This window comes from Camponotus vicinus, unplaced genomic scaffold, assembly GCF_025532165.1.
Source record: "Camponotus vicinus isolate PSW18456_S1 unplaced genomic scaffold, iyCamVici1.0 SCAF_12, whole genome shotgun sequence".
NCBI lineage: Eukaryota > Metazoa > Arthropoda > Insecta > Hymenoptera > Formicidae > Camponotus > Camponotus vicinus.
In genome coordinates this window covers 13,180,125-13,208,077 of record NW_028141948.1, presented here as the reverse complement: position 1 = coordinate 13,208,077, position 27,953 = coordinate 13,180,125, and the positions used below count along the sequence as shown (strand labels likewise).

General features: G+C 30.1%; 5 protein-coding genes across 14 annotated transcripts; 2 read left to right on the top strand and 3 right to left on the bottom strand.

Moving 5' to 3' along the window:
- Nucleotides 1–26: 26 nt before the first annotated feature.
- Nsd (Nuclear receptor binding SET domain protein) lies at nucleotides 27–9,910 on the top strand. 3 transcript variants are annotated; one of them, XM_083085535.1, is made up of 13 exons: nucleotides 27–591; nucleotides 911–1,190; nucleotides 1,452–1,855; nucleotides 1,937–2,453; nucleotides 2,834–3,000; nucleotides 4,003–4,321; nucleotides 4,427–4,652; nucleotides 4,748–4,940; nucleotides 5,136–5,565; nucleotides 5,637–5,931; nucleotides 6,027–6,244; nucleotides 6,678–6,901; nucleotides 8,420–9,910. In XM_083085535.1, the coding sequence occupies exons 1-13, from the start codon at nucleotides 394–396 to the stop codon at nucleotides 8,627–8,629; spliced, it is 3,681 nt and encodes a 1,226-aa protein (XP_082941661.1). In that variant the 5' UTR covers nucleotides 27–393; the 3' UTR covers nucleotides 8,630–9,910. The 3 variants fall into 3 exon arrangements, with proteins under 3 accessions (XP_082941661.1, XP_082941660.1, XP_082941662.1); XM_083085534.1 differs by having other exon boundaries at nucleotides 1,937–2,666; nucleotides 8,420–9,909; XM_083085536.1 differs by lacking the exon at nucleotides 27–591 and having other exon boundaries at nucleotides 1,052–1,190; nucleotides 1,456–1,855; nucleotides 1,937–2,666; nucleotides 8,420–9,909.
- Tmem63 (transmembrane protein 63) lies at nucleotides 911–15,240 on the bottom strand. 2 transcript variants are annotated; one of them, XM_083085544.1, is made up of 13 exons: nucleotides 15,038–15,240; nucleotides 14,334–14,475; nucleotides 13,971–14,188; nucleotides 13,603–13,879; nucleotides 13,334–13,437; nucleotides 12,999–13,191; nucleotides 12,738–12,852; nucleotides 12,472–12,668; nucleotides 11,917–12,240; nucleotides 11,444–11,719; nucleotides 11,120–11,356; nucleotides 10,590–10,773; nucleotides 911–1,173 (listed from the first exon to the last, which is right to left on the bottom strand). In XM_083085544.1, the coding sequence occupies exons 1-13, from the start codon at nucleotides 15,064–15,066 to the stop codon at nucleotides 1,166–1,168; spliced, it is 2,304 nt and encodes a 767-aa protein (XP_082941670.1). In that variant the 5' UTR covers nucleotides 15,067–15,240; the 3' UTR covers nucleotides 911–1,165. The 2 variants fall into 2 exon arrangements, with proteins under 2 accessions (XP_082941670.1, XP_082941669.1); XM_083085543.1 differs by lacking the exon at nucleotides 911–1,173 and having other exon boundaries at nucleotides 10,287–10,773; nucleotides 15,038–15,239.
- On the top strand, nucleotides 14,971–22,251 carry Gnpnat (glucosamine 6-phosphate N-acetyltransferase). 3 transcript variants are annotated; one of them, XM_083085548.1, is made up of 7 exons: nucleotides 14,974–15,542; nucleotides 20,170–20,206; nucleotides 20,538–20,704; nucleotides 20,967–21,087; nucleotides 21,169–21,231; nucleotides 21,322–21,449; nucleotides 21,528–22,251. In XM_083085548.1, the coding sequence occupies exons 3-7, from the start codon at nucleotides 20,690–20,692 to the stop codon at nucleotides 21,768–21,770; spliced, it is 570 nt and encodes a 189-aa protein (XP_082941674.1). In that variant the 5' UTR covers nucleotides 14,974–15,542; nucleotides 20,170–20,206; nucleotides 20,538–20,689; the 3' UTR covers nucleotides 21,771–22,251. The 3 variants fall into 3 exon arrangements, with proteins under 3 accessions (XP_082941675.1, XP_082941674.1, XP_082941673.1); XM_083085549.1 differs by lacking the exon at nucleotides 20,538–20,704 and having other exon boundaries at nucleotides 14,971–15,542; XM_083085547.1 differs by lacking the exons at nucleotides 14,974–15,542; nucleotides 20,170–20,206 and having other exon boundaries at nucleotides 20,461–20,704.
- On the bottom strand, nucleotides 15,736–20,391 carry Mcph1 (Microcephalin). The gene is made up of 5 exons (XM_083085537.1): nucleotides 19,980–20,391; nucleotides 17,704–19,889; nucleotides 16,825–17,469; nucleotides 16,481–16,718; nucleotides 15,736–16,410 (listed from the first exon to the last, which is right to left on the bottom strand). Exons 2-5 carry the CDS (start codon nucleotides 19,878–19,880, stop codon nucleotides 16,135–16,137), a joined length of 3,336 nt encoding a protein of 1,111 aa, XP_082941663.1. The 5' UTR covers nucleotides 19,881–19,889; nucleotides 19,980–20,391; the 3' UTR covers nucleotides 15,736–16,134.
- On the bottom strand, nucleotides 22,051–27,953 carry Yata (N-terminal kinase-like protein yata). 5 transcript variants are annotated; one of them, XM_083085541.1, is made up of 13 exons: nucleotides 27,938–27,953; nucleotides 26,796–26,996; nucleotides 26,456–26,602; nucleotides 26,239–26,367; nucleotides 25,927–26,138; nucleotides 25,693–25,813; nucleotides 25,129–25,611; nucleotides 24,588–24,809; nucleotides 24,008–24,260; nucleotides 23,583–23,753; nucleotides 23,166–23,446; nucleotides 22,605–22,713; nucleotides 22,051–22,515 (listed from the first exon to the last, which is right to left on the bottom strand). In XM_083085541.1, the coding sequence occupies exons 2-13, from the start codon at nucleotides 26,907–26,909 to the stop codon at nucleotides 22,382–22,384; spliced, it is 2,376 nt and encodes a 791-aa protein (XP_082941667.1). In that variant the 5' UTR covers nucleotides 26,910–26,996; nucleotides 27,938–27,953; the 3' UTR covers nucleotides 22,051–22,381. The 5 variants fall into 5 exon arrangements, with proteins under 5 accessions (XP_082941667.1, XP_082941664.1, XP_082941668.1 ...); XM_083085538.1 differs by lacking the exon at nucleotides 27,938–27,953 and adding an exon at nucleotides 27,780–27,931; XM_083085542.1 differs by lacking the exon at nucleotides 27,938–27,953 and adding an exon at nucleotides 27,780–27,931 and having other exon boundaries at nucleotides 25,693–25,783.

Below are 27,953 nucleotides of genomic sequence, written 5' to 3'. Positions count from 1 at the left end.
CAGCGCGACTATGAGGATCGCCCAAAATCGCGGGAAACGCGTCCTGCTCCAGGGAGCTCCGCGAGGTTCGCCCGTAATTCGTTATTATCATAACAATTGGGACGGGCGAGAGAACGGAAATTAGGATCGCACGGTGGTTCCTGCGGTGTAGAAGCTGATAACCGTTCTCCGGATGAGGTAGGCTCGGTTGTTCGTAAAAGAGAGAGTAACCCTCGACACTCTAAGGCGGTCGCTGATGCTAGCGGTAGTGAGAATTGTTTTCAACGCGTCAGCCTCTACTGCTGGCGTTCCATGACCCTCGTGAACAATCATCGTTAGAATAGTCGATGTACTTCCATGATTCGTAACATTCAGATTGTAAGAGTATGAAAATGCTATACTGATAATATAGTTATGAATACCACTAGCCAAATAGAGGCCAACAAGGCGTCCTCACCAGCTGGCGAGAATATCGAAGCATTTAGCGAAGATGTATGTAACGGTCAAGAAGACTCGCACAATAATTACAATAGCAATCTGCCTAGCAGAAGTCGTTATGGTAGAATGATAAAACCCAAGTCTTCCATGAATGATGTTTCCAACTCTCTACAGGTATGCGCAGTATATTTCGTGCTTTTAAAAAATTCAATGAAGTATTTGTATAAATGTCCTTATTTATTTCCTTGATGATTATATGTATTCTTGTATCAAAAAAATCCACATATATAAAAGGATAAGACATGATTTTAAATATGTATATAATTTAATATTTATATACTTATCAATGTTGTCTTTTGAATTTAGAAAGTGATTTTTTTAATAGATATTAAATAATGTTTAATCCTTAAAAATATTGCTTCTTTTTTAATCATTTGAAGTTTTATTTAATAATTTGTACAATAATATTTATTGTTCTTGTATGATTTTATAGAATTTGAAGAGTCCAAAGACACGTAAACAAGAGAACTTAATGAACAATAGTAGTGAAAGTATCGATGAAATTAATATAGCTAACGCTATAGATGAAACTAATGATTCTTCTACCATATCGAATAGTACAGAGGAGAACCCATCTTCAAAAGTGTCAAGTCCCACTATTGAATGTCAGTGGGTAGTAGGGCAGTTAGCATGGGCCAGAGTTGGCAATTTCCCATTTTGGCCTTGCCTTGTAACACTTGATCCAGTTTCAATGATCTATTGCAAATTGAAAGGTACATTTTTAAAATTTTTGCATTTATTTCATTAGTCATTAAATAACACATTTGAGAAAAAAATATTACTTCAGAAATACATAATGGATAATTGTAAAAAATAAATTATAAGTTTTTATAAATATTTATAATAAATATTCATAATTTAAAATTTATATAAATTTTATAATTTAAAATATTATTTATTATAGATATTTTTAAAAAATCTTGGTAGGCATGTAAATTATTAGAAAACTTTTTCACTATTTCTCTCCTGCATAGCTAGAGGCAGGTCAAATATCATGATGATACACGTTCAATACTTTGGAGATAAAGGACGTCATAGCTGGGTTTCGGCCAATTGTATGATGCAATTTACAAATCTTGCTGATTTCTTAAAATTGGCAGACTCATTAACAATAGAAACAAAGAAAAAGGATAGATATGCTGCTGCTTTTGTCGTGAAACAGGGAATAAAATCAAAATGGGAAAACGCCGTTGATGAAGCTATGCAAGTGCAACCAATGACAATTGAAGAAAGAGCCGAAGCTTTTGCACCAAAGATTAAAATTTCAAGGTCTAGAGACGCGAAGTCATCTACTATCGATGAAAAAAATAAAAACAATAAAAGAAAAAATTCGACCGATCAGGACGAGCCCGATGCCAAACGTGTCAAACAGGATAATGTAATATTAAAAATTGTTTTCACACATAGTATAAATTTAATTTTGTTTTTACTGAATATAACTGCATTTTTATTTTTACAGGTACATAATTCAGAAAAGCCGGAAATATCAAAATTGCGTAAATCGGAAGTGTCGAAATCAAAATATTCGCGGACCGTAAACGGTAAAATGGATTTGAAACTGAATTCGGACTCTTTACCCTCATCTCCTTCAAGCCATAAAAGTTCTTGTGACAATACAACCACAAGAGTCGATAAAAATGAAGAAGATGAAGATGGTGTATTTGAAATCTATTACGAACGAAATAGAGATTTGTTGGAGGATGAATATCCAAATGCGTCGGAGAACGATATTAAAAAATATTTGCGGAAAACTTGGGATGGTATGGATACGGCTTTTCGAAAAAAATATCGATCGTATATGACACGTGATAGTTCGCGTTCGAAAGAAAGTACACCAGATCATGAAGATTTCGAGACACCGATTGAGATTGACACAAGTACGAGGGAAAGTAAAAAGAGAAGTAAACTTGACAAAGAAGAAAGTTCTATTTCAGAAACTATATATAAACGTGGTAGACCATACAATCTCTTTAAAGGTATGAAACAAGAGAAAGTTTGTCAGATTTGCGAGAAGACAGGCAAATTAACGAGATGTAAAGGACCTTGTTATTCTTATTTTCATTTGTCCTGTGTGAAACCTGGTGAATCTAGTCCAGAGCACTCTGTTGACGAGAATACATCGGATGATAGAATACTTGATGATTTAAATATAATTAAGAAAAGTATTAATAGTGACCATGATAATAATGGTAATAATAATAATTAATGTAATATATTTAATTATATTGAACAACAAAACTTTTTTTACATATAGCTTTTACAAATAAAATAAGAAAAGACAAATAATTTTTTTTTATCAATATTATCAATATTAACATATTATCATGTGATACATATTAATATTAATTGAATTCAGGTAAAAACGAGGAGCAAGAGGATGAAATGTTCAAATGTATTGATTGCTTGTCTGGAGTAGCACCCGCTTGTTTTATATGCAATGAGAGAGAAGGAGACAGAATAAGGTGCATTGTGGCAGCTTGCGGAAAGCATTATCATTCCAAATGTTTGAAGACATGGCCTCAGGTAAAACTATTTTTCTATAGTATATATAATCCTTGTATACAGGGTGTCCTAGACCACCCGTACACCCCTTTTCTTTCAAAAACTAAGCATTTTAGAGAAAAATGTTTCAGACAAAAGTTGTTTGGTTTCGAGGGGGCCATAAGATGATACCATTGGTTTGACCTTGAAGAGTCATTTGAAGGTCACGTGAAGGTCACTTCAATTTTTTTAAATGGAATACCCTATATATTTTTGCACATTCTTGTAGCTCATCTCGAGAGCTTTCCAAAACACTATAATTAAGTTAGTTTTCATTAAGTACTTTCCGAGTTATGAGGCTTGAAATAATTTCTTAATTTTACGTAAATCATAAAATATCTTGTAAAATATTCATTTTTCGATTATCTTACCTTAATACTTTTATGTACAAAATAATGAGAGGAATCAATTGGTGTAAAGAAAACACATAGTTGTTTCGAAGAAAAAATATGTAATTTGTAATTAACAATTACATATTTTTTCTTAAAAATAACTGTGTTTCTTTTACACCAATTGATTCCTCTCATTATTTTGTACATAAAAGTATTAAGGTAAGATAATCGAAAAATGAATATTTTACAAGATATTTTATGATTTACGTAAAATTAAGAAATTATTTCAAGCCTCATAACTCGGAAAGTACTTAATGAAAACTAACTTAATTATAGTGTTTTGGAAAGCTCTCGAGATGAGCTACAAGAATGTGCAAAAATATATAGGGTATTCCATTTAAAAAAATTGAAGTGACCTTCACGTGACCTTCAAATGACTCTTCAAGGTCAAACCAATGGTACCATCTTATAGCCCCCTCGAAACCAAACAACTTTTGTCTGAAACATTTTTCTCTAAAATACTTAGTTTTTGAAAGAAAAGGGGTGTACGGGTGGTCTAGGACAACCTGTATATATTATATGAATATATATATATATATAATTCTTCTAATAAATTTTTTTTATTACTGATAAACGTTTGTATTTTATTTAGTCTCATTGGCAAGGTGGACGTTTGACATGTCCATATCATGTGTGTCACACATGCAGTTCCGATAATCCTCAGGACAATCATTCGCGTGCCCCGAACGAAAAAATAGCAAGATGCGTCCGTTGTCCTTCATCTTATCACGCTTCCACGTTGTGTTTACCTGCTGGTTCAGTGATTCTCACAGGCAGTCAAATTGTTTGCCCGAAGCATTATAAAGCACGGCATCCTCCACTGAATGCAGCGTGGTGCTTTCTATGTACGCGCGGCGGAAGTCTCATTTGTTGCGATACATGTCCGACTTCCTTTCATCTAGAATGTCTTGGTAACTTTTCATAAATTGAAATCTTTCGTAAACATATTTCGTTAATATAAAATACATAATATATGTTTAATAATAAATTATTGTTTTTTATTGGAATAAATTTAGGTATAAATGCGCCTGACGGTGGGTTTATTTGTGAAGATTGTGAGACAGGGAGACTGCCCTTATATGGAGAAGTTGTGTGGGTGAAGTTCGGTCATTACCGGTGGTGGCCAGCTCGTATATGTTACCCGCAGGAAATTCCTGAAAATGTATGTGAGGGAATGCCTCATAGTCCCGGTAAATTTTGCGTAATGTTTTTGGGGTCTAATGATTATTATTGGGTGCATAGGTAAATAGAAATATCTTTCTTTACTTGAATATATATTCTTAGACATGTGAATGTTAATTTAATAAATATTTTTCTAATTCGATGGTCTCTTTCAGAGGCCGAGCTTTTTTGTATCAAGATGGTGACGCAAATATAAAAACACCTATGGGTAAAAAAACGTCTGCAATGGAAGATACATATCGAATAGCTTTAGAAGAAGCCAATAAAATACATCAACAACTAAAAACAGAGCGATCCATGACTAAAGAACCAAAAGGATTGAAACCGCCTTCATATGTAAAATTAAAAGTACGCTTTATACCAGATTTTATATATACAATTTTTTTTTACTTTTTCACCTAATAATTTATTATCTATTTAAAATTTGAAGATTTTGATAATAGAAATGAAAAATGATATATGTATATAATTTATTATTATTGTATAATCTGATAAGATTGCAATGAAGTGGTGGAAGTCTTAATGAAAATAGGTGTATGACAGGTCAATAAACCAGTTGGTAACGTCAAGCCAGTCGAAGTCGAAGGCATTGTAGCGTGTGAGTGCGACCCTAATTGGGATAATCCTTGCGCACCGGGTACAGATTGTTTGAATCGTATACTGTTGGTAGAATGCAGTCCTGGAACTTGTCCAGCTGGAAATAAATGCATGAACCAATCGTTTGTACGGCGACAATATCCAGCAATGGAACCATTTCACACCGTGGGCCGCGGATGGGGTTTGAAAACTTTGGAGGATATTAAAGCAGGACAATTTGTCATTGAATACGTGGGAGAAGTTATAGATGAAGCCGAATATAAACGTAGATTGCATCGGAAGAAAGAACTCAAGAATGAAAATTTCTACTTTCTAACGATCGACAATAATCGAACGATCGATGCGGAACCGAAGGGAAATCTCAGTCGATTTATGAGTGAGTTTATACGTTACGTTGCGAAAGTCATAATCTATATAATCCGAAAATAATTATGCTATTATTTACAGATCATTCGTGCGCGCCAAACTGCGAAACTCAAAAGTGGACGGTGAATGGAGACACACGTATCGGTTTGTTTGCTCTGTGCGACATAGAGTCTGGTGAAGAGTTGACATTCAATTACAATTTAGCATCCGATGGGGAAACGCGAAAAGCATGCCTTTGCGGTGCATCGAATTGCAGCGGCTTTATCGGTTTGAAGGCGCAAAAACAACAGTTGCCAACGGTACAATCGACTACAACGGTGCAATCCAAATCGGCTACACAAACAAAGAAAATCGAGAAATCGAAACGATACAAAAGGTATTATTATATATGTTATTGTATACTTTATTTTTATTGTGTTATCGTGATTCTTATCACCCAATGTGTTACGAATTTCATCGATTTTATTTTAGATCAAGGAAATTTATATGTTGGCGATGCGGACAAGAAATATCGGGTCTAAACAATTCTATAGTCTGTTCGCAAAAAACTTGTAATAAAAAATATCACACAATGTGCGTCGTAATTGATGATGCGGAATTGAAATTCAGTTGCCCTTGGCATCATTGTTTAGAATGCGGACGTCGAACATCGGCGCATTGTTCGTTTTGCAGCACTGCCTTTTGTCAAGGTAATTCCAAAATAATAACACATTTGCAACATACACAGAATGTCCTAAATCCTAAAATCAGCAGATATCTTTTTCATTGTAGATTTTTAAAAATCCATTAAAATTTTTTCTCAATGAAAAAATCGAGACATCTGATTTAATACTTTTTAAACAATTAATCTAGAAAAGAACACACAATGGAATATAATTTTTCAATAAATTTTCAATTGATTTTAACAAAATTTTAATTTCAAACTTAGTTCTAAAATATATGTTAAAAATTGAAAAAATGCAATAAATGATAATCTTTTTCGGCGGATATTTTCGCTGAAGGAAAACAATTTCTCAAATTAGTAAAAAAAGATATTGATTAAAAAGGACACTTTGTTGTATACATAATATAATTGTATGCATTGCAAAAATTAATATATATCACTATTGCTTGTACTTTTAGCTCATCTCGATGGTAATTTATTCGAACGGGACAGCGAGAAAGGTGGCGTCGTGTGTAAGTTACACGAAAACGCAGATGTGCAGAAACCTATCGAGGACGAAAAAGAATATTCAGATAATGATAATGAGACAGATAAAGAGTACTTATCGACGAGTTCCGATAGTCCGATCGTGATGGAAAAAATTACAACGCGTGAACCATCACCAAGGGTTTCTATTGTAGAGGTGAGATGAAACCTTGCTCTCTATTTGTGTCATTAGTAAAAATCACTGTAATAGATAAATAATTTCGCAAATGTTATTTGCGTATCAACAGCTTCGCATAGAGATACTTCATGCGTTTGCGATGCAATTAGTATTTTATATCCTTAATTTATACATCTCTGTATTATTTGCGCACAATTGAGTTGTTGCATATTACTTTGGTGGTGGTAGAGCATGAGAGAGAAAAATTTATGTCAAAGAATTTATCCAAGATCAGTGATACAATTCCTGAAAGTGTGAAGTGTCTTGATAGAGGCTAGATAAGAATAAACAAGTGAATGCGTTTGTAATGTGCCAAAGGAACCACAATCTTGTTTACTTCGTTGTGAAAATTTGCATTATTTTATGCTAAATTTTAATATTTGCACAAAAATATGAAAATTCAAATTATAATTTAAACACAAGTCCATAATTGGTATGTAAAGAATACATAAATAATGAGGGATACAATATTCTCTTGTACACTCACTTGTACAATCACTTTAATTGTTATGCAATATATCAAAATTTTTACTCGCGGCTACTCATAAGGAAAATAACAATTATTGTTATAATGTTGTAAAATAATGAAAGTTATGCTGTAAAATTGGAAGGTAGCGCATATGTTTTAAAAAAACAAAAAGAAACAGAAGAGATATCTGAATTCTTTTATTTTTAATTATTTTTCATTGTACCCATTATCCCTACTCCTTCAAATTGGCAATACAGTGTGACAAATTGATTAACAAAAATTTTATTTAATATTTTATACTTGCTAAATAAGAATGTATATTTTGTATTGTATACTGTAGATGTAGATTTGTTACAGATAGTAATAATCGTAAGTAATATAAATGTATATATATATATATATCTAAAATTTATATATTTTAAAAATTCTAATTTTTATATTTATACATTGTAAGTAAAAAATAAGTTTATTTATTATATTTTCCTTGTTTGAAAAAAATGACATGGTGAGTAATAATATTTAATTTAAAAAAAAAGTATCTTAAAATTATGCAAATCTTAATGTACTGATCACTCAGACACTATATTTAATCACAAATATTAATCAAGTGATAATCATAATTTTTTTTTACTTTATTTATATGTATAGAACATTATTTTAAATAATTTTATTATAATGTATTTAGCAAAAAAATATTTTAAAAATTGATATTTTTTTCTTTTTTTTTCTTTCCAAGATTATAATAAATACAACTTAAATTTAATGACGAGTAATTGTTTCTATAAGTTGATAATTTGAAATTATATTAGTAATTCACACACATCTTTTTAGAAAAATAAAAAAGGAAATAATTATTTAACTAAAACACTTTTATGTGTCTGATACAAATTTATTTTTTCTCTCTCTATCATATATTATTAATTTATATCTTCTTTAAATTTTTAAATATGTATTATATTCAAATATCTATTTTCAAAATATTATCCATTCTTTGTAAAGATCGTTTTAAACAATAATGTGCCTCGCAGGTTCACCTAAGCAGTGAAGAAAGTGAAGAATCTCAGAAGGAAGAAGAAGAGAGCAATCTCGAGACTAATTTTATGTCGTATGATAAAAATTCAAGGATAATGAAGAAGACATTTTATAAATCGCAACGAGAAAAAAATCAAGCGAAGGAGTTAAGTAATCTTACATCTAGTCAATTGGAAGCTATAATTGGTGGTAGCTTGTGTGAATAAGAATCTACTACTCATTCATATATCCCATTATTCATATAATAAAAACTCATATAATAAAAATTAATACTCTCTCGCTCTCCAATATAATATATATACATTATTTATGAATTTCTTATATGTACATATAATACATTATAACATTATGTCTAATATTACATGATTATATGTACACACATAACTATATATAACTATAAAGTATATTAAAAATTGTGTAGAGAATCTTAGTAACATAATATTATAATACATGTAATCTCGAAAACAATTAGAAGAATATTTGATAATTTGAATTTTTTTTATATTCCAAATATACTATATATAATTATGTTGTACAATTTTATACGATGACTTAGTGCCTTAATGAAGGAGAAAGAGAAAGAAAAAAATAAGCAAATTTTTTCAATTCTATCATGTTTATTACTTTCTATTGAGTCTTCAAATCTGCAATAAATATCTCCACTGCCTCACCTTTTGTAACATGTTTCATTTTTGTGAGATAAATTAATAATGAGATATTTATGTGAGAAGAAGAGAATAACTATTTTGTAATAAATAATTTACGAACGATAGAAACATTATTGATATTTATATTAATGCTTGATTTTTAATTCTCTGCATAGTAAAACGCATTTAATTTATTGTAATAATATTATATATGTAAAATAAGTTTTTTGCATTATTAAGTTTCTTAAACATGTAGATAAGAAGAAAAGTAGAGTCTCTCGTGAGACTTTAATTTTTAAGAAATTGTACAGATATATATGTTACTAATTATTTATTATGAAAAATTTTCAAACTTGATGAAAGAAACTTGATGAGACATATTAAGAAAATCGAAAGAATATAGATTAACCGAGCCAAACCAGTGTATTGAATTATAAATTTCTAAGATTTGAATATGTAATTATATGTATCACATGCTTCCATATAAATAGAATAAGCATTATGTACACATTATAGGATTCTCTATATTAGTCTCACAATAGAAATAAAGCATCCTGCTTAACCATATTTTTGTGTTGCAATAGTTATATAATAAGATATCATTAAAAATTATTATTATTATCGTAATTTGATATGAATTAAGATATAATAATATGTGCATATTATAAGGATTATTTAGAGTTTTCTTATGGAAATATCAACATAATTATTTGTAAAGTGAAAAATCAGAAAATTATTGCACTTTATTACTAAAATCTATTTTCACATATAAAATGTCTATTTAGTTGTAAACTTATCCATTTAAAGTTATTCCACAGCAATTATTACAATATTACATGTTAACACTAATAAGAGAGAGATACAGGATTATAAAATATTAAAATGTAATAAATTGATTTAATAGACATTTTATGTTTTTATGCTACTAAATTGAAATGATAATATAGCTTTATTTGTTTTTCTCGTTAATATTCTTTAAATAATGATTACGTGAAGTATCAATGAGGCTTTATTTTATACAAGTATACAATATTAAAGTATAGAATACTGTTAATAAGGCTTTATTTTTTTATACAAGTATAGAATATTAAATATCTAATCATTTTCATACTTTTCTATGACAAACTGTTATTATATATAAGCATTGCATATAATATATATATATATATATATATATATATATATATATATATATATTTATAAATGAAAGAGTAGATAAAGAGTAATCCTAAAGTAATATTTTGAAATTTTTCTAAGTTGATTTTTCTAAATTAAATATAATTATAATAAGTTATGCTAATTTGTGTTAATGTGATAACTCTGTATAAGAAACATTATCTTTGAAACATTATATTAAGAAAATGTACATTATTTGTGCTATTATTTTTGCTCTAGTTTGCACGATTAGTTCATTAATGTATTAATAATTAGAATATATATAGTTTTTTAAATTATGGAGCATTCTGTGTGTATATATATCAGGTGTAATACAAATACAGATATTAAACTCTTTGCTCACCAGCATAGTTTTGGTAAAGCTTTGGACTTTCTTGTAAAGAGGAAGTGGTACTTCTTGGACTTGGTAAATTCGCTTCTGAATTCGAAGCAGTCGATATAGTTTCTTCCAAAGATGTCATATTCTTTCGCAATACTGGTGCGACGAAATTTTGACCAGTTGAAAGGTCCCTTTTCGGTACTTGTGTCTAATAGAAAATTGATCAACAATTAAATTATATATTTTAAATAATTAATATGTTCTTAAAAAAGGGAAGCCCGCTAAAATTTTCAATTTTTTTTTATTTTTTCTACCTAATTTATATTTTTTTATCATTTCCATATATGTAGAGATTTTAAAGTATATTATATAAAATTTGAACTTAAGAATTTAAATCTAGAAAATTAGTTTTTTTTTCAAATTATATCGTATACATTGCTCAATAATCCATTTGACGAAATATTCAACAGTCCTCCCATAAAACACGCCATTCAAGCTACATGTATTACAATAATTTAATATTTCAGGTATATCTTAATATCTATCTATAGTACCTTAGATTTCGAAAACGGCAACGAAACGGCACCGGTTACCAGGCCCAAAATAGTTGCACAGAAACCGCTTAGTTGCACGGCGGCTAATGGAGACAGGCCTCTTCGCACCAGGCCTAAAGCTAAAAGGGCAGCTTGCGCTAAAACTGGCGCAGCTCCTGCAGCACCAACTGCTGCTCCAGCCAATTGGCCACCACCGATGCTTGGTCCATAAGCAAAGCATAAATTATGCCTGTCCACCTATTCATTAAGAGATATTTTTATTGCAAAAAGATATACCCAAAACGTCAGAATAACGAAATTGCGAAGGTACCAAGTCAAACATACCAAGTGTTTAATTACAAGATAGAGTAGACCAAAGGGAGTAATTAACGGACATGCCAAGCTATAGACAGTTGTCATAGTAAAGACTAAGAGTAACCACGCATAATGAGCTCCCAGTGGAAACTCCCACAGAACTGCTTTTCTAACATGTATCCTTTCTGCTCGACTACGAGCCATACAGAGTCTGAAGGTATACAGCGCAAGTTCTGGGAATCTGACCAATTCTAATCCACTTCCGAGCAAAGCGGCAGTTATAACATAATTTACAAAAAGTGCACCCTACAAATTTAATATTCCTGATATAGATTTGAAATATAAATATTAAAACAATTAAAAATTCTATTAATAATATTAGTAATATATTTAGGAACTTATTAGTAATATTTATAATATTTTTCATTTAAGAATGTAAACATAAAAATATGAACACAGATACATACATACATATTTTTATCACCTTGTTATAATGTTCTCACCTGATCTGGCAAAAATACGCATTCCCATACCGTAGTACTCTGATTCTTTAAACTCCAATCTAGAAATGCTTTTGCGCTGGTTAATCCTAGACTAGGTAATATAAGCACCATCAACAGCAAAAGTAACAATGTTTTTCTCATAATGGTACGATTTAAGCTGCTTCTAGTCCAATGCCTTACAAGCGATTCACATTTCGTGACTAGCACAGGCATTAAAGCAGCTACACTGACTAAGAGTACAGTGGGTAGAAAGGATGAAACCACTGGGCTTAAATTCTTAATCTCTCCAGTAATCGGTAATTTATTGACAATTGTTACTATGACCTAAAATAAAAAACCAACATATATTACTATTTCCTTTCTAAGAAATTTTATCAATGTTGAAATAACACTAGGAGAGACGTAATCAAAGATTAAAATATTATGTTTATTATATGAAGATATATTATATATATTATTCCAGTTTCTTTGTTATGTATATATCTGTCTTTCTTTTTAATTTATATAATTTTTATTTTAAAATGCATATACTCTTGCTGAAAAAAATTGACTTACAGCTGGTGTAGTAAGGAAAAACAATATTAACCCCAAAGCGAAATTTATTAATATAGCATTTAGATACCAGCACGGTTTGGTAACACTCAGATTTTCCCAAAATATGTCTGATGGTATCGGGGCATAATCCACGATCCATTTTATATTCGGCGAGGACTTCAGTTGTTTGCGCATAATTTTAGTTGCGCCGGGTGTTCCTGTTAATTATATTTATCGTTAAATTTTCTTATATTCTAATTATAAAATAAAAATATATATATATTTACCTAAAGTTATAAACGCTACTCCAAGAGATTTACTAAGTGTAACTTTCTTCTCTTCTTCAACTAACGCTGTTAATCGTATTTCCTCATTGGTATAAAATTCTTGAGCATCCACTTGCTGCAAATTTAATATAATTCAAACTTTCAATAGAGTTAAAAATAATAATTTGCGCAATACATGTTATGTGTCTATTCACAATTATTCACAACACAATAAAATCGATTTTATACATTTATCATTTTATCGATATTATTATTATTTACCTTTTTACAACAAATTCCAAGAACTTGACCACATGGATAAGGATACATTTTCAAAGGTTCTTTCTTCTTAGCATAACTCTCGCAATATAAGCGCGCCTGTTCTGCGCAATCTCTTTCTGCATCCAATTTTGAAAGACGTTGTATATCATGAGCTAATGTAATATCCTCCACTGTTAAAGTGGGAAATGTTTCTCTGAAAGAATTATTTCAATTTAAAAAATATCTGCGTCAAAAGTCAAAGAAAAATTTAAAAATATGAGAAGACTCTATTTTCTATGCATATAAATATATATATAAATATATATATATATATATATATATATATATATACATACTTGAAATATTCTGTAAGATTTTCAACAGTGCATTGATGTTTTGGTATATCTGTAATTAATAATGTTCTTGCTACCAATTCTTCAGTAGGTCTAGTATCTCGCACCTGTTTTTGCATATAAAAATTATCATATGTAATTTTATATATATACATAATTACATATATGATAAAACACAAATGTATAATATTATATTTCTTGATTATATTTTTTTATTACAAAGAACAAAACATTTTTATATTACGCAATAGACGAAATTAAGATAATAATACCTGTTTTAAACAACGTTTCATAACAAATCCACCAACTGGTAGATAAGATAAGAGCAATATCGTGTGGACCCAAATCATATTAGAGGTGGGCTCTAGATTTGATATTGTTGTATGACTAAATGTTGTACTGTTCCCTTGCATGGTCCCATGAAAGTTTATAGGTAAAGCTATACACAGCGATACAATAACCATCATGATGGTTAATATGATTAAACAACGCTCAAACAAAATATACAATAATCCATCAGGACCTGCACGTTGTAATAATTCATTGTCGCTGCAAATGTAAGAGAATATTACAAATTATGTCAGATATATTCAGAAATATAAATAAAAACATAATTTATATATGTTGAAAATACACTAACGTTATCTTAAAAGCAGTAGCGATCCACGAGAGAAATCCCCTATCTAATTGAGAGAGTTGAGAATTGACGGAAGCTTCTATACATAAGGGATCAGTATCTCTATTTTCATTAACACCATAGAACAACTCCATCCATCTGTTATCAGACTTATGTAGTAATGCAAGGCGTCCATAATTCCAAGCCTTCTTACGTAATAGGCCAAATAAAGTAAGTAAAACCTTGGATAATATAGTGTTATGTTAGATATTAGCTTAATATATATTATATTAATAATCTCTTACTCATACAAGTCATTAACTGTCATTTCTAGGGCAATATATATATATATATATATAAATTTCAAGTAATCAAGCAAAGTCTTACCAAAAATCCTATTACATTTAACAACAAATTCTCTGGTATTCCTGCATACACATCTGTAATTATTGTTCTATTGTTTCGGGGGAACGGAATGCATGTCTCTACGGATGGAGTATCGGATGGAGTATCACGCACAGATGATGTACTATAATATAAATCAAACAATATGCATATTATATTTCTTTTTTAACAAATATGATATAATGTAATATGATCGGGATATATTTATTAGTATATATTGTATATATTACATTAATACATTGACACTCCAAAAAATTCACAATCGGGAACATGACACAATTTCTTTATAATTTTATTTATACATGCTAAAAAAATTGCTCGAATCTCGAAATCAAAGTACGACTCAAAGTACGAATACACATATGTAGTACTTACACATATGTGTGCATAGATTGTACGCTTCGATAAACAAATGATACACTAATTTGGAAATGTTAGACTGACATTTCGAAAGAAAATATAACAGAATCTATTGTCGCGTTACTTTTATTGTTATGTTGACAGCTTTATTTTTCGAACATTATACATCTCGAACAACGCGAGAAATTATCGAAAACGAGATCGCATTGATCGCGACACAACGCGAAAGATAACGCGATAAGAGTAATTAACTTTGCGAAACATCGTGCAATTAATGTACAGAGGAAAATGCGCGCAATTATGATGTTATTAATTCTGTTACTTACTTTCGTAAATCAACCGAGTCGTAATCCATGGTTAATTCAGACGCGCGAGACTTAGTATGTTGTTAAACAAATACGATGGGGCATGTTAGCGAACGCGTGTTAGTTTGACATATCGTATGCTGGGTCATACTGGGTGATGTCAGTCAAACACAAGTATGTACTCTGCGAAAGTAATCTAACCTAACCTAATCCCTATCTCAGGAGAGAATCAAAACGCTTGGACTTGTGTGTGTGTGTGTATGTGTATGCGCGCGCACGTGCGTGCGAGCATTTTATTGTAAAGACGAAGGAAAACAATACGATCAAATATTGTGAAAGTCAAAAGTCTAGATATATATGTGTATGTTGAATAACTTTCTTGAAAGTTGGAAGCATTCTTTAAATTTAGTAAAGGGATGTATGCTACATGCTATACGAAATGTCATTTTGACGACGTACGTACGGACACGCTCACATGCGGTTACGCTGAAGGAGCACAGATAAGATAATTTAATTAACTCAAAAGGTATTTGTTACTTTATTATATAATTTCGAAAATAAAAAAATAAATGATAAATTAAATTAAATAAGTAAATAATAAATAAGATTAAATAAAATTAAATAAATAAGATTTATTTATATAAATAAATGAACAAGAATATCAAGCGTTTTTTTTTTGCGCTTTATGTGAAATAGGAGATACAATAAAACAGAAAAAGTAGAGAAAAAAATATTCTTTTTACTAGTTTGATAGAAATGAAATGTATACAATATCCTTTTTTATTAAATTACAATTGTAATATTATGAAATGAAAGATATGTTAGAACAAGATATAAACATAAGATAAAGCAGAGATTCTAAATAAGCAATTTTATAAATAAACAAGAAAGAAAATTTCTTACATTTGTACACTTAATATTTATAATATTATTAATTAATACTCTTTGTACGATCTATAAATTGTACAAAACTAATTATTTAATATTTTATTTATAATTTGTAATTTATAATTTGTAAAAAAATAATTATTTAATATACAAATATCTTTTGTGTACCCCTCATGATATAAATAATTGTATAAATTTTATATAAATTTACATAAATATCAAGAAAAGCTCTATTCTTTTGCTTGTCCTCTTTCATAAAGTTTAGTTAATTGTAGTTCACCTGTCGTAATAGAATCTATAATCCAGGTCTCCTTCAGACCATTTATATCAATAATAATTTTCGCAAGTTTAAAATTTTCAGTGATATGTCCGCCTGCTGTCTTTATAAGTTCTTTAAGTATATTACATGGCACTGTGGTTTTATGCCCAACATATATTAACCCACATGTTGTAAATAATTCTGGGATATACGAAGGTCCGAATAATTGTCTGTCTTTCCGATTTTCCTGAAAAATGCATACATATTACATGATGCGCAAATGCACATTACATCGCACATTTTACACATTATCTTACTTGCACAGCTTTAGAGAAATGTTTCATTTCAAACTCTTCTGGATCTAACCAACCATTATTCTCCAAGGATTTCAAAACCCATTCTAAAGTAACTAACCAACAACCTCTTATTATCCCTCGAAGTAGATTCACTGTACGCACACCCATACTCACAACATGAGTTGTTCGTTTCGATACATTCAATTCTATTTCCGCCATGCCAAGAGACTTGACAATACTCTTTACTAAACTTTTGTCCCTATATACATAAAACATATTACAATTACAAATTTGTAAAATAATACTAAACATTATTTTAATGTAAAAGAAAAAAAAACGATTTTAAAAGAATTTCTTATTATTACCCTTTTGATAGACCAGTCGTTGCAATAACGATCTTTTGAGACTTATATTTATTCCACTGAGTAGGTATTGTGCGATGCTTTGCAAAATCATCTAAAGAATCTCTATTTTCTAATGATTCATCTTCTTGTCTATTTCTCTTTAATATATTCAACATATTTTCATCAGCAAATTTCTTGATAACAATTTTCTTGCTAACAACTTTCCTTGGTTTTTGTATTTTTTTATCTTTTTTCTTCTTATTTTTAGGTATATCATTGTCTGACCATGTTTGTTCGCGTACGATATTACGCTTAATAGAGCTTGTGTCATTCTTGAAATCTATTGATTTTCTTTTTGGACGTTTTTTTCTTAGTTTTCTGTTTTTTTTCGTAGATGTTGATTCCTCAATTATGCATTTATCTTCTTTTATTGGAGTAATTGAACACAATTGAGAATTTTCTTTAAGTGGGAATAATCTTCTTTTATTTTTCTTTACTGAAATACATTCCATGTTATTAATTGTAACCGTATTTTTTTCATTTGTTTCAAGTCTTGTTTCATCAACTGTATCTTCTATGATTCTCAATTGATCTTGAATAACAGAAGAATTATCACTAGATGTATCTTTCAAAATAACTGTATCAATTTCAATTGTCTCTGAATACCTAATAATATAAAAAAAAGACTGTATTAGAAAGAAGTGTCTTTTTAATTAATACTATACAAATCATAACATACATAATATGAATTTATACACATAATATGAATCAAATAAAATATTATAAATACTAAAATAATATAAATACTATGTGATTAAAAAAAAGTATATATAATTTAAAATTTAAAAGTATATAATTTAAAATTCACATAAAAATATTATTGTGTATTTGTATACTTACAAAGCATCTGATTTAATTTTATCAATGTTTTCTTTATTGTCCATTGAATTTAAATTGTTGCTAGACGTTACGCTGTTATCTAAATTTTGTGTTTTATGTCTTAATTGTGTTCTGAACAAAACTGAACGACTTATTGGATATGGAGTTCCCTCGACATAACTATCTCTATTTGTATATTCATTGTTTTGACATTTAACATCATTAGATCTATTATCCGTTCTTACTTTCTCTTTCATTTCAGAAATTTTCAATTTATTGTTATAGGGAATCTGATTTTGTGTGGAGATGTTTCTTAATCTTTGAATTAAGCTGATGTTTTCTAAGAAGTCAATATCGTTTGCCTCTTTATTTTCTACTGCTAGTGAATGTCGATTGTTCATATTTGAGTGGTTTTTTGTTGTGTCTTCATCATTTTTATCTAAGCTCAATGATTGAAGATGATTCCTTCTTTTCCATGTTTCGTGCATCGAATTTATCGATGTATTCATTCTCATTGAGATTTCAGTGATATTTGAACTTTCATATTGATCATCTAAAGCTGTTGACTCTTTATTATTAGTTGTTCTCTCTTTATTGTTGACCTTATAATCATTTGTTTTTTGAACATTTTCTTCCTTGTTAGCTTCAGTTACTGCATCCAATGAAGTATTGACATTTAAAGATGATCGAATTGTATTATCACTGTCAGACAAAGATAGCGTATGTTGTTCGTTGCGATTTTTATTAATGCGTTCATGTAACTGCGGTTGTGGTTTTATAACTACAGTCATTTTATCATTACTGGATGTTTGCATAGGTATAATATTTTGATCATTTGCTATATCTGTGCAAGACAAATCAAAATGTGCAGTGTTATTTTGTATTGTAGGTTTGTCTACAAGAATATTATTTTCTATTTTTTGCATCTGAACAACACATCTACTTTGTTCTAAACTTTTTTCTTTGGATTTCTTTTTTTTGTTATTATCAATACTATCAATTGCATTTGAATTTGTATTTTGCAGAGACAAATGCTTTTCACTTATTCGAATACCACCATAAACTTCTGTCATTTCCATAGATATTACTTTATTCGTTGTATGTATGGCACAAGATGTATCTATGTCACTGTTTGTTTCATTATAAGGGCTGTTATTTTTGTTTTCATCTGTCATAATATTTTCATTGAAAGTAGAGGAAACAATGGGTGCTCCTATATTCTGAGAGTGTATAGTTGAGAATGTGGTATTATGGTTTTCAGATTGATTTTGTGAATATTTAGATTTTGTTCTTAACAAGCTATGTCTTCTGTTACTGCCACTTAATATAGGACTGCCATTTTGATCTGCCTGTCTGAGGGAGAATAATGGAAATTTTTCCTTCAAAACAATGTCCTCTATGATTCTACACTTTGTTTGTCCCTCTATTTTTTTGTCTTCCTCTGCAAATAACTGTCTTTGAGTCAATCTAGATTTATCTATAACTCTCTTAGAACTATTTAATTTGTTGCTGCTTGTCGGTGTAGTGACAATATTGGAATATTGATTGTCTCTCTGTTGATTACTTACAATATTAGTACATTTTTTATGTTCCATGTTTGCTTTATTTCTTAATTGATGATTGGTCATTGTATCTAGTATAATGGCAGATTTATTCTCAATTGCATTATGCATATCTGCAAAATGATTTTCTTCATTCTTCAATATCATTGCAGTTCTCTTGGAAAGTTCACTCTCTCTATTGAATATCTCTTTAGTTTTATTTAAAATTGCATCTTTCAAACGCTTACAATTTGCTTCAAGAGTCTTTTCCTTAATGTTTATGTCCTCCAACTTCACAGTAAGTTGTTTTAATTGTATTCCTTTTTTGACAGGAAGAGATACATTAGTATCCTTATTTCCAGCAAATTTACTTGTATCACTTTTAACTCGCGAATCTTCTTCATTATCAGAATCAAGTTGATATTTCTTTCTATATGTTTCATTTCTTTTACTTCTCGATAATCTGTTACTAACTCGCGTTGTATCTATCCTTTTTTCATCGGCCTCGATTTCTGTCCTCCATAGAGATCCGTTGCCAGAATCCGTTAAATTTTCGCAATAACTAAGATTAACTCTCAGAGAACTACGTCGACGTTTGAAACTGTCATCTTCATCAGACGTATCTGACGCGAATATCTTTCTTTTATTGGGGCTCATGATTGAGATCTGTGTATTATAATAAGATTATATTTATTATATTTGTTATATTTGTACTCACATATGACACAATTTATCATATATAAAATTATTACATACTTGTATACTAAAAACGACAGAGAGTGCTTAAATTATACTATTCGATCGTCGTGTAAAACATTTTTACACGATATGCTTGTCGAATTTTATCTTCTGAGTAACAAACACTATTGTACACCGTTACACCTTTCATACATTATTATCGAAAATATTAATCTTATCACACTACTCCTCTTTGCTTTCACTTCAGTTTCTACGTCAACAAAAGCCAAATGACCATGACAAAGGTTAGTACGCACTTACGCACTTCGCTGCGCACGCTATGGCTGCGTTCGCTTTGCACGCTTGCGCGCTGTGAGCATCATTCTGTCTTTATTGCACATCGAATATCAAACGAAGATAGAGCGATGCTTTCAGCGCTAAAACCGTCAAAACGAACGCAGCCTATGGCCCATATTCTGAATCCTCTTTTATCGATAAAAGTGCCTCTAAAAGTGGCATATAAGCCTTCTGATTGGCTACAGGCCGCTTTTAGGAGCACTTTTATCGATAAAAGAGGATTCAGAATATGGGCCTATGAATATACGAATACATATCAGTGTTGCCGCGCATGCGCAGAAAGCCTGACTCGCTTGCCAACAAATACATACACGTGCGAACAGGTTGTGTCAGGTCAAATGCGAGTTAACGCGAGCAGATGCGATTAAAGCCCGTACGCAGCGATACGGATTGTCAAGTAAACGTGGACCTTGAAAGAGCGTGCAACAAGCATGAACGAAACGCAGGTACAGCGTCCATACGTTAATGTTTTTTCGCAATTTAATTTTGCCAGGATGAAATCTTACATGTAATTTAGAATCTTCAGTGTTATCGCTTTTCGATAATTAAAAATCATGTATATTTATATAATAAAAAGGATCTTAAATCGTTTGCGTACACGAGAATAAAAAGCTGGTAATAAGACGAAAGACCGTACTACTTATTCGCTTTAATTGTATAAGATTGTACGATATTATTAAGGAAACTGTATTATTTTTATTGTTTCAGGGAAAAACCACCGAAGAAGATGAAATTAATCTTTTCAACCCTGCTATATTAGATAGATTATCGATATCGCCTGTCGTTGGATTGCTCATAAGACCATTAAGAAGCACAGATTATGACAAAGGTAAATTTAATAAAATTAGTTCTGGCTATATTTTCTTACATATTAATATATATTTATTTAAATTATATTTAAATTTGATAGGTTTTTTAGTTCTCTTATCTCAATTGACAGATGTTGGAAATGTTACCAAGGAACAATTCTTAAGTAAGTTTATAATCAGAGACTAAGAGTTTTAACAAATAATAAAAATAATGTATAGTGCGCATTCTATTTTCTTATTCTCACATTATTTAGATAGATTCTACAGCATGAAGAGTGCTGGCGGTTACTATGTTGTAGTTATTGAGGACACAAATTCTGGAAAAGTAATTGCATGTGCAACATTAGTTGTAGAGCAGAAGTTTATTCATAATTGTAGCTTGGTATGTAATTATATTTATATTCTCCAATTCCTTCTGAAGCAAGGATAGTATATAATATATGGATATATCTCTTTACAGCGAGGACGTTTGGAAGATGTAGTGGTTAACAATAATTATAGAGGTAAATCATTGGGGAAACTAGTGGTGACAATAATAATGCAATTAGCACGCTATTTTCACTGTTATAAGTTATCTTTGGATTGCAAAGATCATCTAGTGCCATTCTATGAGAACATAGGTTTTAAACAAGAAACTAACAATTCAAATTATCTTAATATGCGTTTTCACTATGAAAACGCTACTGAACAATCGCGTTTATAGTAATTGAGTTATCTTATCTGACAATAATACCAATTTACCAGTCAAAATACTTGTCAAATATTTGACGCTTATGAATAGAAAATACAAAAAAAAAAGCATTATATTCTTGAAGATATCAGTTTTGGAAGTGAGATTTGACAAGATTAAAATACTACAATTGATTTCTTCCAAGAAAAAAATCTCATTAGTTATTAAAAAATTAAGAAAAGAATCATTTTTTTACAAGGAAAAACTTTTTATAATATACTACTAATGTTTATGCAATCGAAAATGCATCAAATTTTATATTGTATGTTTTATATTTAAATTAATATTACAGAATGTCTACAAAAAAGATGTGTCCTATATATGTATAAAATATATTGTGAAAGATTGTATAGATTGTAAAAAGTGAAAATAATTGTTAAATAAAATAATTAATTTTTACTTAACATTGTATATTTTTTCATGCATATAATGTTAATAAATAATGTAGAAAACATTTTTTTGGATAAACTTCTTTCTTACATCAGATAAGTTATAAATACAGAAAATACTTTCATTGTATTATTTGTAATATTTAATTTACTTAATGTACAATAGAATAATTAATATATATATGGTGTAATTACTTAAATTTTTTTCGCAGTTGGATTGGCTCGTAATTTCACTGCTCGTTTTGCTTCCATCTGTCTTTGCCTGGCTAATTTACGCTCTTCTCGTTTTCTCCTTGCTTCTTCAAATTTATTATTCCCACTAGGAACGTCTATGCATTCAAAAAATATTTTTTTAATAAATGAATGAAAAGATTGATATGTGTTATAAGTGTTACTTTAAGAATAAAATTAAATATACTTGGTTGCTCTAAGGGCTGAACATCTTCAAGAGGTTGAAACTCTGAATCATCCCATCCTACTTCGGAAGAATCATTTTTTTCTTGAACACCTTGGATTGTTTCCTCTTCCTGTAATATACAGATTTATGGCATTATTGATAATCAAGATATCTAGAAGATTACTTTATTTTGCGCCTAATATATTCATATGTAGAAAGTCTCAAAATTTTTATCCTCTCTCCCTTACATTAATTTGAAAAACTTTTCTTTAATAAAAATTTGATTTAAACGTTATTTTGATGCATTTTATTTATAATATTAGATATATAATTTAAATATTGAAAAATTATCTTTATAAAAAAAATATACTAATTAATAGTATATATAATAAAAAATATACTATTTAATAATATATATAATATTTATATAATAGTATATATATAAAAATATTACTATTTAATTATATAATTTACATTATCGTTTACATTAATATATCAAATTGAATTGAATCAGATGAAGATATTTTTATAGAATCTTAATTCAGCATGCAGAGAAATGTCATAAAATACCAAGACACAAACCGGTTCTTCTTCAAGGCTGGTCCACTGTTCATTAGTCTTAGGGGAATGGCCGGACGGTGATTTACTATTAGCTGGATTCAATGATACTGATGACGTAGCGGCGGGCTGCTGCTCCATATCTCCCCAATTATCAGCATCCCAGCAATCCCAATCGCAATCAGAATTCGTATTTTGAGTATTTTGCGTATCGTGCTCGTGATCGGGATCGAGGGAGGTCATGCTTGTCGCGCTGCTCGTTGTGGCAGTTGTGCTGGCACTGCTTTGAGAGCTACTAGCTTGTTCTAAAGTAATTAAATAAGAAAGATGTATGTACATAAAGGAAATTATATTCCTATTTCTTAATAAAATTTCAGAATAGAGATTATATGAAGCACATGCGAGTGACAATAATAAACGATAAAGAGGATCAATGCGAACCTAAGGAAGCAGGTTTATTTAACAAGATCCTAGATGTATTATGGGCATTCGAAGATTTTGGCGTATCAGATTGACTGCGATAGAATTTTGCCGTAACCGCAGTAACGGCCCATCCAGCCCACGTCGCTGCGGCGTTGCTGAGGCTGGGTGTAGCAGTATTCACATCCGCTTCTGCAAACATATTTCAATAACAATATTAGTCTCGGTATTTTTACTTCCTTTTAAAGGATTCGCAATTAATGATTATCAAACATTACAGCGCAATTAGTATTTACTAAAGCTTTCATAAAACATAAATATTAAATATATAATATATAAAAGTTTTCAAAATATATCGAAGAATCAAATATTTTTCTATTAATATATAATTTTATAAAAATAGGCTAATATATGCTTAAAAACTAAACATACACATATATGCTTACCCATCGATTCGCGAAGCCCAGGATCTTCAGAGACTGTTTCGAGCTTCGATAAAAAACCTCGGATGGTTCGAAACGCATTGTCTCGTACACCTTTGTCCACGTCTGTAGTGAGTGGACACAAAGCTGGTAGAATGCGATTTGCAACTTCCTGCAGCAGAAAGTATTGCTGCGTTGCAGCCAAAGCCAGTATACTTGCAATTCTGGCTGGCGGAAAGGAATCGCGAGTTCCGCGGATAAATACGCTAAGCAATACCTAAAATTACGTTTATAAATTAGCTTAATAACAATATATCATTTCAAGTGTCTGTATATATTTATTAAATTATATTATTTTATTAATTATAAATAAAATTATAATATTATATGTTTATGAATATTGAAGGGGTTATCACATGAAAAAAAAAATATATATATAAATATATATATATATATATATATATATATGAGAAATCTATTCTGATTGATACAAAAATCCAAAAATAAAATAATTTGAATAAGATGTAAAAGAGATAGACATTTGTTAAAAAAGTAAAAGAATATTTTCTCAATCAAGTAAGCAAAAGGTTAAAATCAATGTTACCTTCTGTCTTATTTGAGGATGAAGATGTTGAGCAATTTTTCCAAGGCAAACTGTTGTATTCGTGCGAATACTGCCGTGTTCATCCTTTGACTGAAGTTTTACGAAATGTTTTAAAGTCTCGACATTAAGATTATTATAATCTAACTTTGGCGCTAAATGTACGACTGATCTTATCGTTTCTTCCTTGATCGCCGGATTCGTATCGAGAAAGCCGTTTGCAACCTGCAAAAAATATATATAAAAATTAAATATATGATAGAATAATATAATTGTTGTATACATATGTAATAATGAAAATGATTATTATATTTGATTACTATTTTTTTTTAAATTATTAGAGCTACATATATATTGATGAAAATTTTTCATATTACATATATTGATTGTTTCGATAAAATCGATAGAAAAGTGAACAATTGTTTTCTTTGAAACATTTAACTTTCTTAAATTTATCATTATCACAAATTTTTATAAAATCCAAAAGCAATACAGGATCTATATAAAATTTATAGTTTATTAACGTCCAATGTATCTTTCTTACATGAGGAAAGATAGCTTCGTTAACAGTTGCTGATTGCAAATGATCAATGAATCGATCCAATTGTTGCAATAACCGTAATCTCGTTGCTCTGTCATTTGACGCAAACAACTTGACGACGCACGGCACTACTCGACGCTGATATTCAGCATCAGGTAATTGAGAGCCTAATTGTAACAACGGCGGCAAAACTGCACTTCCGGCATCTCCGAATTCAAAGGCCGCTAGTAATTGCGGTAAAATCTTGTATCTGCCGACGCCATCGGGAAACGAATCCAACTGCGTGGCCAATTGCGAGAAAAATCGAATCTTCTCTCCCCTCTCCTTCATCTGAATCTCTTCCAGGAACAATAGAGCGTCAACGAGATCGTTTTTGAAGAATCCTCCGTTACTGCGGCAACGCGCTATCACATCTGCAGGATTTGGTCTTCCTTCCGGATTAGCTCCCGTTAATTCTCGATATACTGCTGTTATTTGCTTCGGAATCTTAAAAAAGAAGAAAATTGGCTTATAATAGATATTATGTTTCAATAATAAAATATAACATAAAATGAATGAATAACTTACTTGACCTGTAATTTTAAGTTGCGAGCTGGTATTAAAAGTGCCATTGTATGTTTCCCAGATTAAACAGCCGAGTCCCCACATGTCGACTGAGCTATTGTTTTTTTTATTTATCAGTTTTATGCTTAAAAAATCTAAATGTATATATTTGTATAAACGCCCATATTGTATTAAATTGTACTATATGTTTATAGATATGTTCCTTGAAATTTTGATAAAATTAATATAATTATTTACCATTTAGTTATTGGTTTTGTATTTTCTTTAGCCTCTGGCGGCTGGTACACTTGGAAAGTTGAAGGTAAGAAATTGTATAATGAATCCACAGCCGTCATGTACTCAACACCGCCGAGTTTCCATTCACCGCTTTCTTCGTTAACAAACACTGTCCACAGATTGACATTATTATGCCGTAAATTCCCATCATTATTTAAGAAGTTAAGTGCCCTCTGCCATCAAATCGAAGTAATATGTATTACAGATTTTTCCTGTTCAATGTATATTGTTTAGAAATTTCTGATATAATATGCGATATTCATTTATACATACTGTAATTTGAAATATACCCCAGGAAAAGTATAATTCTTTCTTGGAGTCATTTTCAGAGTTGCATTTCTGTGTCAAACGATTATATAATGGCTCCACACGTTCTGTGGCTAAGTAAACCATTTTATCAGTCTAAAGTAATACACAAACAAGTACAGATTACATCTTTGTTTACAGAAAATTATGATACTAAATTACTGTAAATTGATACAACTTATACCTCAAGACTATCAAGATACGCAAGTATACTTGGATGCCTAAGTGTTTTAAGCCTCTTTACAGATGAGCGAACAATATCCAATTGTTGCTCTCCTCCATTTTTAATATCAAAGACAAAAACTGAAACATCTTCACCTGTTGTGGTACCCTGTATAAAAAATATAAAAATAATATTTTGTGTATGTATATACACACACACACACACACACACACACACACACACACACACACACAAAATTATAAAATAAAAATTTTGCCAGAAATGAATAAATTTACTATTCTAAATTATATAATGGTTCTACAAAAAAAAGTATCATTTCTATTATATCTAATTGAATTACCTTTCTCTTAGCTCTATGCAGTGTCCAGATACTCTTGTTTTCCAAGCCTGGAATAGGTTCCCCGATATCATACGGGAAATCCTTGGCAGGGTCTCTTGAAAAGAAGGACCACATTGTGTAAAGCTTAAATTTTTACCTATATATAAAGTGTACATCCAATGTAATGTATTATTGACATTATCATCAAACAGAAGCTCAGATCTGTAATCAGATGATCAAAGTACAATTACTACAGTTGATAAATGCAGTTGGAAAATTAATGATTTTTTTATAACGTTTTTTTTACTCTTTATTATTTAACAAATGGCTTCGATCTAATTCAACATCAAATTAATGCACATTAAAAATAGAGGTTAAGTCATTGCGAATCGAACGAAGTTTATACTTTTAAATATCTCATATAAAAATTTATTACTTCTCTCTTATACACTAAAAAATCAAGAATAATTGAATGCAAATGACTGCAAGTTATAAATAATTAGGAATATTCATTATGACGTTGAATAATTAATGATTACATTCGTTACGTTGAATTACTCTGTGCAGACACTGACATAAATTATCTTCGAATGAAGTAAAAAAAGGATAGAGAAAAGACGTAAATACATTTCGCAATACGATTTATCCGGAAATATTTTCCTTTTCATAACAAGAAATCTAATAATTATTCTTTACTATTAAGCATATGTTTATTTGCATATAAAAATGTATCACGTTTGTATCTATTTGTAAAATATATGAAAATATATCTATATTATTTATATATATTATTTTATACTATTTTCACCCAATTATTACTATACTAACAGGAAAGCGATTATCTTCAATTTCCAAAAAATTCGCGTGCTTTTTCCTTCCGTAAGTAAAAAGAAGTTTGTCAACGCACATTTCTGACTCGATTATTCACTACGTTAAATAAATACTAATTTTGATTACGAGAAACACACGACCCAGAGGCCAGATATCGCATCCATTTCCTCTCACCTGTGAAGGTATAAAAATGTCACAGGCGCGCGAAAAATCCGAAGCTGTAGGCTCCTCGGGTTTCCACAATGACACGCGTATGAATACAGTGATACGTCATTTTTATATACAATTAATCAGTGATTTGTCAGTATAAACTTGGACTAATCAACACTAACATGAAATATGAATCTT

Excerpts from the sequence above, each read along its gene's own strand:
- Nsd (XM_083085534.1), top strand. The coding sequence starts at position 394 with ATGAATACCACTAGCCAAATAGAGGCCAACAAGGCGTCCTCACCAGCT. Across the intron at positions 4,322-4,426 it reads CTTTCATCTAGAATGTCTTG|GTATAAATGCGCCTGACGGT; the intron begins GTAACTTTTCAT and ends GAATAAATTTAG. Across the intron at positions 6,245-6,677 it reads CAGCACTGCCTTTTGTCAAG|CTCATCTCGATGGTAATTTA; the intron begins GTAATTCCAAAA and ends TTGTACTTTTAG.
- Tmem63 (XM_083085543.1), bottom strand. The coding sequence starts at position 15,066 with ATGGATTACGACTCGGTTGATTTACGAAA. Across the intron at positions 13,438-13,602 it reads TGAAACGTTGTTTAAAACAG|GTGCGAGATACTAGACCTAC; the intron begins GTATTATTATCT and ends ATGCAAAAACAG. Across the intron at positions 11,357-11,443 it reads ATCTTGTAATTAAACACTTG|GTGGACAGGCATAATTTATG; the intron begins GTATGTTTGACT and ends CTTAATGAATAG.
- Mcph1 (XM_083085537.1), bottom strand. The coding sequence starts at position 19,880 with ATGAGCCCCAATAAAAGAAAGATATTCGCGTCAGATACGTCTGATGAA. Across the intron at positions 16,719-16,824 it reads ACGACTGGTCTATCAAAAGG|GGACAAAAGTTTAGTAAAGA; the intron begins GTAATAATAAGA and ends TTATGTATATAG. Across the intron at positions 16,411-16,480 it reads ATTTCTCTAAAGCTGTGCAA|GAAAATCGGAAAGACAGACA; the intron begins GTAAGATAATGT and ends TGCATTTTTCAG.
- Gnpnat (XM_083085549.1), top strand. Across the intron at positions 21,088-21,168 it reads AAGCACAGATTATGACAAAG|GTTTTTTAGTTCTCTTATCT; the intron begins GTAAATTTAATA and ends TAAATTTGATAG. Across the intron at positions 21,232-21,321 it reads TACCAAGGAACAATTCTTAA|ATAGATTCTACAGCATGAAG; the intron begins GTAAGTTTATAA and ends CACATTATTTAG.
- Yata (XM_083085541.1), bottom strand. The coding sequence starts at position 26,909 with ATGTGGTCCTTCTTTTCAAGAGACCCTGCCAAGGATTTCCCGTATGAT. Across the intron at positions 24,261-24,587 it reads ATCCTCAAATAAGACAGAAG|GTATTGCTTAGCGTATTTAT; the intron begins GTAACATTGATT and ends ACGTAATTTTAG. Across the intron at positions 23,447-23,582 it reads AAATAAACCTGCTTCCTTAG|AACAAGCTAGTAGCTCTCAA; the intron begins GTTCGCATTGAT and ends TAATTACTTTAG.